This window comes from Silurus aristotelis (assembly GCF_946808225.1).
Source record: "Silurus aristotelis genome assembly, chromosome: 3".
Taxonomy (NCBI): domain Eukaryota; kingdom Metazoa; phylum Chordata; class Actinopteri; order Siluriformes; family Siluridae; genus Silurus; species Silurus aristotelis.
Genome location: NC_139576.1, coordinates 36,848,369 through 36,855,886, shown reverse-complemented (window position 1 = coordinate 36,855,886; position 7,518 = coordinate 36,848,369). Strand labels below are relative to the sequence as shown.

Genomic DNA, 7,518 nt, shown 5'->3' with positions numbered 1-7,518 from the left:
TTAATCCAGACCTTAAATGTCGAGTCCAATCAGCGGTCCCTAGAAGGTTAGAAAGTTGGTGTAGAAAATAAAAAACGAGACCAAACTAGAAAGTTCCATAGGAAAAACATTTTATTGAAAAACATTTTCGGTTTGTAACAGACTGTGTGTGGAATGTGTGTGTATATGTGTCATTTTTTTTTTTAAACTGTTTCATGGCCTGACCAGATCGCACTTTTGAGAAAAAGGAAGGGGAATCCGAGGAAAAGGGGGCGGAGCTACAGCCACCGGGAAAACCACAGCGACAGACGAAAGGGGAAAGTGCGAGAAACGACAAAAAAACCCAACCGTAATACTGAACTCATTTTGCGTACAAACCAGACAGAAATGAAGTCAAACACAAACAAAAACTAATTAAATAAATATCTATGGTACACACGTATGGCACAAATATGCAGCAGTCGGTTTGGCAACTTTTCGTTCATTTTTGTTCTTTTTTTTCCTCTCGATAAAAACCAAATTACCATGAAAACAGTGCAAAAAAGGGGGCGGGGCAAGGCGGTTAGGTGTTAAAGGACTGAGCTGAGGATTTCTGACGAGCGCTAGCTAAAATACATAGCAAAAAATTTCCAATTTTATACAAAACATCTTACTATGCGTTCATAAAAAAATGTTAAATTGGGTCTGTTTGATATTTACACGATCTATTTGCCAAAAAAAAAGATTCTGTTTAGAATTTAAACCCGGTCCTTTTTAATATATATATATATATATATATATATATATATATATATATATATATATATATATATATGTATATATATATATATATATATATATATATATATATATATATATATATATATATATATATATATATATATATATATATATATAAAGCATGGGAATAAGGCTATCCTTTGAACCAGGGATCCATTTACAATACAAACATGAATGTATTTACAGCAATTTTGTTTGTTTTTTTTACCCCTACAGGTGTACGGTGCAAAAAAATAATAAAAATACAGAGTCATCTGAACTCGAAAACGATGACGAAATGAGCAAGGCATTTTACAGTAGCCTGAAGACGCTTCACTGTGCGTTTCACAAACACCCCGAGCTCGTGAATACGGCACGTCCGGCCGAGCCGAGCTCGTTTCTCTCGTTCTGTTTCCGCAAGAATGTTTGCGAATCGCTTAGCAAAGAGCCGCCTTCAGATTCGAAGAAACTAAGAAGATTGTCATTATTTTTTCCATCTTCAGACAGCAACCGAACCCTGCCATGGGTGTGTGTGTTCTGTAATATGAGTTTCAAAGTTCGATTTTTGTGACTTTTGTGAGTTTTTTCACAGTTTACCTAAAAAAAAAGAAAGAAAAAAAAAAAAAAGAATACTATTTCAGGAAAAAGAAAACCACAACAGGATTGTATTGATTTCTTGATGTATTTTTTTTTTTCACTCATTTCAGTGGATAAGAACACTTTTTTCCATAGGTGTAAGCATTTCATTTTTTTTGTCTCTCAATTGTTACAAAAATAAATAAAAATTGCATATTTGCTTACATTTTTTTTTTATTGTTTTTTTTTTCTTGCGGCCTCTTACAGAGGCACAAAACCTCCGATCCCACAAGGCTTGGCTTCTTGGCGAGATTCGAACAAAATCTCCGTGAGAAACAGATGGAAATGAAATAAAAAAATATGAACGATACGTAACCACGGCGACCGAGAGCCGAATCTCTGCTTGGGTAATGAGTGTCGAAAAAATAATAAAAATAAAAACACAGAAAAGAAAAGTTGTTGCGGGTGAACGCGAACCTTACGGATGTGGGTGCCGGAATACACGGATAATTCGATATGAAGGTTCACATGGACAACCACACACACACACCATGACACGGAGCAGAGAGGCTTCTCGTGAGAGAGCTGAGGGACGAATGAGTGAGGGATTGTGGGAATCTACCAGGACGGTCCCACGGGTGCAGCGACAAACTCCAATCGGCGACTTCCTTCGCATGCCAGGAGCTCTCTTTGCCTTCAGTGTCAACATTTCTATTCCGAGGAAGTAGCATGACTTTTTTTTTATGATTTTAGCCTGAGCTAATTCCCCTCTGGCTGGCTGGCTGGCTGGCTCGCTGGCTGGCTCGCTTCCTAACTCTTGTCCGCTGCCCTCCTTCCCACTTGAGAGGCCTAATTTCAACCTCTCTGAGGTTCATCAAACAAGACAGCCAGGCTAGAGGAGCCGGTTATAGTTTATCCTCGCAAAGCAAGATTCTGCCAGACTCGCCTTTCCTCCAGACTCGTTCTTGGCCCTTCCTTCTCATTCCTTTCAGCTATTTTAAACCCAACGTGCTGTTTTTCTCTCCAGCTTTCTTTTCTTTCCCAAGCTGCCCCCCTTTTTTCCGGTCGTGCGCGTACTCCGCTTCGAAAAAGGCAACTATTTCTGTAAGGATCGATCGGTGTGCATGAACGGGGAGGTGGTGGGGTTTTTTTTTGTTGTTTTTGTTTTTTATGCGAAAGGTCTACGTTTTGCATAATGCGCCTGCTTGCTGAGTTATTATTAGATCTGCTTCCTCCTGGCCATTCGTGTGCTCTGTGTGTCATAAATAAACTCTGTGTACGCTTTTTTTTTCCTTCACGTCTTCGTCTTCTTATTGTCTTTTATAATCTCCTCTGCTTTTAATGTACAACTAAACAAACTCGAAACAAAATGTTAATTAAAGGCTTCTGTTTCGTTTAAAAAAAAGGAAATCGTGATAATGATGATGCTGCTAATAATAACGATGCGTCAGATGCATGAGTATGACAGCACCAGTTTATCGGAAATCGTTGTTTCTGTGTGTGTGTGTGTGTGTGTGTGTGTGTGTAATGATGGCGAATAATGGCAAATAATGGCAGTTGGACAATTATTGCCGATCCCACCATTGTCACTCACTGGTGTGTGTGTGTGTGTGTGTGTGTGTGTGTGTGTGTGTGTGTGTGTGTGTGGGCCAGGTGTTTTTTTGTTTGTTTGTTTTCTCCAAAAGTGCTTCTAGTGTTCACATCTTCCCCGACCTTGCAATGACCTTTTTTTTTTTTTTTCCTGTTCTAGCCCTTGGCTTTGAACTTACATGAGTGAAATGTATGTATGTGTGTGTGTGTGTGTGTGTGTGTGTGTGTGTGTGTGTGTGTGTGTGCCACACAATGTACGTACAGCACGAATTAACCAGCACGACAGGATCTCTATGACAATACCTAGATCTATGAAACGAATCCGCACACGAGCCGCATGGGGAATGACGAAGAGTAAAGACATGCGCCCCCCCGAGACGCGAAGCCTTCAAGTAACGATTGTGAGAGTCACTTTGCAGGAAATAAAAAATAATAACAATGATAAGTGTTTGTGATGTTCGGAGAACGTTGAGTTCATGAGAATGAAACAAACAAAAACAAAAAAACGAAAAGGGAAAAAAATAAAACGGTGACCAAGAAGGCGAGCGAAACAGGTGATGTCCGTGTTCAGGCCCGACAGTGCGAGTCCTTCCTGTTTCGTCCAAATCCACTTCCTGTATCTGTGACCGCTAATGAAACGAGGCGTATCCTCCCCCTCCCCCTGTAGAACAAGCACGAGTTCGCAATCGGGGGCAGGATGGGGGGGGGGGGGTGTTTTCCATGATACATTTGTTTCCTTTCGTTCACTCGAGTCACTCTTCCGTCGCTCTTAATTCATCCTTCTCCTCCTCGTAAGGCGAGTCCCCTTTACCGCTTTAAAAACACAGGCCCCCAAACACACCACCATGACCTCACAAACACACAATTTAGTGCACCGTGTTTCTTTTTTTTTTTTTTTTTTTTTTTGTGAGGGGGGTCGAAAGCAGCAGCCTCACTCCACCGTTTGAAAACTCTACACTGAAGAATAATAAGGAATATTCGGAAAAATCGATTATTATTATTTTTTTTTGTTTACGACAGCCACGAGAGAGAAGAGGCGCAGAGCTTCGTCAACCGCCCCCCCACGCCACTCTATAGGGAGGGGCCGATTCATTGAGTGGGGGGCAACAGGGTCGAAATGTTCAAGGCTAGTCCTGAGTCTCTTACACCTTGTAGTAGATGTTGGCGGGGCTCTGAGGAGGCATCTCCTGTACGATGTAGACGGGGTGGCCGTAATCGCCGCTCACTTTCTCGTAGTGCGGGCAAAACACACTGTCGGCCGTCCTCAACGGGATGATGATGTCGCTGGGCTCAGAGCCGTTGTTGTTGCCACCGCCTCTTTTGGGCGTGGCCAGTGAGCCAAGCGACAGCGTGGTGGTGTGAGGGGGCGAGTGCTTGCCGTGGCGCCGCCGGTGTTTCAGCAGCAGGACCACCAGCATGGCCACCACCGCCACGGCGATCACGCAGGCCGAGGCCACGCCGGCGAACAGGGCCACCTCGGAACCAATCACCGACGATGATTTCCCTCCGCTGCCGCTGTCCACCGTCTCACCCTCGTGATGAGACACGCCTGCGGAGAAAAAACAAGAGTCGGTCATGAGCATGATTTTTCAGCCAAATTCCAGTTCCGGCTCCATGAAGATATGCTTCACACGGAGTTGGATGATGTGGAAGATCTGCTTCTATAGATGATGATTATTATTCCTCCAAATACACTCCGGCTGAACTCGGCTATCTGAACCTGCACCTTTTTTCCCTTTTTTATTCAAATCTAATGAAAGTTTCGATGGTTGGCATTCCGACGTGCTACATTTATCTTTTTTTCCAGGACTTGTGAGATTCCCGCGTGGTGCGCTGGACTGATTGCTTGTGCTTTGGGATGCTTTACAAGCGGATTATGCTGCATAAGACACTCCACTCAAATGACTTTGACACCCATATGCTGCTTTTTGGAAAGGAACGGAAAGAGGAAAGAGTGGAGGGGGGTATAGAGAGATGCTGAGGTATGCAGTGTGTGTGTGTGTGTGTGTGTGTGTGTGTGTGTGTGTGTGTGTGTGTGTGTGTGTTTTGTATCAGGAGGATTTGTGAATCCGAGGGTGTTTAGATAGACAGCAGATAAAAAGCTCTGAGAGAAGGAGAAGAAGAAGCGAGAGATGATTACAGAGAAACTCAGGTTTATTTATTTTTATGAGTGGTGTTTAATTATGGGCTCCCACCTCTCTCTCTCTCTCTCTCTCACACACACACACACACACACACACACACACACACACACACACACACACACACACACACACACACACTCTGAAGAAAGGCACTTCTTGAGAGTATAACGCACCTGGTTTGTCAAGAACGTCGTTGAATTTATCCTTGTCCATGTATTTGGGCGGATGTTTGGTCGGATACTCTTTCGGAGGAAGAGGGTCTGATGGGTCTGTGGAAAAATACACAAAGATCTTAATCAGCAGGTGGTCAATGGTGTGTGTGTGTGTGTGTGTGTGTGTGTGTGTGTGTGTGTGTGTGTGTGTTTAAATAAAAGTGTGCGTTAGGGAGTGTACGTGTTAATTAACATGATAGGCAGTCAAAGGTAATTCAATGACATTCTGCATTGTGTGTGTGTGTGTGTGTGTGTGTGTGTGTGTGTGTGTGTGTGTGTTTTGCAATAGTGTGATAGTGATAGCGATGATGAAGAGACAAGCGGTACTTGAGGCCTGTAAAAATCATTGTTCCTTACGCTGATTAATCGGTAATTACAGGGCGGCGTCTTTGGAAACACAAAAGCCGTCATGAAACCGCCCCGGACAAACTCAAAAACAAAAACGCAGACTCACTCTGTCCGACCTTCATGACGATTTTCATGGACTTCGTTTTACATACTCCTCCTTCCTGGTTCTCCAGACCCTCCATCGTGCCGTTCGACGTTGCTGAAAGAGACAGAGGACAAGGTCAAGTCAGTGCCGAACGCCGAGCCGAGCTAAACGACATCAAGCTCGAAAGCCATAAAAAAAAAAACGGATGCATCCCCGGTGGCTCGTCCGATCACGTGCCGGCGCTGCGGTTGTATATAATAAATGAAATCGTGTAAATCTGTATTGAGCTGGAAACATGTTCTGCACGTGTGTGTGTGTGTGTGTGTGTGTGTGTGTGTGTGTGTTCGTGTGTGTGTGTAGGTGTGGGTGTACATGTGTGTACGTGTGTACGTGTGTGTGTGTGTGTGTGTGTTCGTGTGTGTGTGTGTGTGTGTGTTGGTGTGGGTGTACATGTGTGTACGTGTGTGTGTGTGTGTGTGTGTGTGTGTGTGTGTGTGTGTGTGTGTGTGTGTGTGTGTTCGTGTGTGTGTGTAGGTGTGGGTGTACATGTGTGTACGTGTGTACGTGTGTGTGTGTGTGTGTGTTCGTGTGTGTGTGTTGGTGTGGGTGTACATGTGTGTACGTGTGTGTGTGTGTGTGTGTGTGTGTGTGTGTGTTTAGCAGCTTGGAGTCTATCAGGTCAGTAACAGGGGTAATGAGCTGCCAGGGGCTTTAATGTTTGGCCTCAATCCAGATCATTGTGGCCTGAGTTCATAAAGAGAAAAGGAGGTCTGAGAGAGGGAGAAGGAGAAAGGGAGAGAGAAAAAAATGGAAAGAGAGAGAGAGAGAGAGAGAGAGAGAGAGAGAAAGAGAGAGAGAGAGAGAGAGAGAGAGAGAGAGAGAGAGAGAGAGAGAGAGAGAGAGAGAGAGAGAGAGAAATGTAGACCGCCTGTCCCATGCACACCAACCTTTGCTGAATATGAGTGCAATTACAAAGCAGTCTTTCTCTGAGTGTGTGTGTGTGTGTGTGTGTCTGTGCGTGTGTGTGTGTGTCTGTGTGTGTGTGTGTGTGTGTGTGTGTGTGTGTGTGTGTGTGTGTGTGTAGCCGTGTCATGATTTTCCTTTCCCCCATTTTTCTTTTTAATCCACTTCACCTTCTATCTTGGACATCCTTTTTTTTTTCTTTCCTGCAGAAATGACTGACTGCACTCCATCACTCCATCACTCTATCACTCCATCACTCTATCTATCTATCTCTTTCTTTCTTCCTTTTCTCTCTTTCTCTGTGTAACCTTCAGGTGATTCACACGAGACGAGTCTCCGACACACAAAGCTTGTGATTTCATAAAACCAGACGTGACACACGAACTGAAGAAAAACCGACACCGGAGAACACGTGGACGGCGTGTGCAGGGGACGTGTGCAGGGGACGTGTGCAGGGGACGTGTGCAGGGGACATGTGCAGGGGACATGTGCAGGACGTGTGCAGGACGTGTGCAGGACGTGTGCAAGAGTGCTTGAAAAGAGAAATGAACACACAGATCACCAGGAGTGTGAGATTTCCTCACCTACTTCAACAAGACGGAGCGAGGGAAGACTGGCTCATGAGACAGAACAGAGAGGAGACATTTATGCAAAAAAGAGGCCGAGAAAAAAAAAAACGACAGAGAAAGAGAGAGAGAGAGAGAGAGAGAGAGAGACAGAGAGAGAGAGAGAGAGAGAGAGAGAGAGAGAGAGACAGAGAGAACGAGAAAGAGAGAGACAGAGAGAGAGAGGGAGAGAGAGAGAGAGAGAGAGAGAGAGAGAGAGAGAGAGAGAGAGAGAGAGAGAGAGAGAGAGAGAGCGA

At 44.3% G+C, this 7,518-nt stretch overlaps 1 protein-coding gene across 1 annotated transcript in view; it reads right to left on the bottom strand.

The window, feature by feature from the left end:
• Positions 1-1,401: 1,401 nt before the first annotated feature.
• Positions 1,402-7,518, bottom strand: part of efnb2a (ephrin-B2a) — a 17,278-nt gene continuing 11,161 nt past the window's right edge. The window contains exons 3-5 of the mRNA XM_083537396.1: positions 5,715-5,807; positions 5,222-5,317; positions 1,402-4,453 (exon numbers count right to left, since the gene is read on the bottom strand). Of these exons, the coding sequence (XP_083393522.1) occupies positions 4,047-4,453; positions 5,222-5,317; positions 5,715-5,807 (596 nt within the window). The 3' untranslated portion in view covers positions 1,402-4,046. The remainder of the gene's footprint in view (positions 4,454-5,221; positions 5,318-5,714; positions 5,808-7,518) is intronic.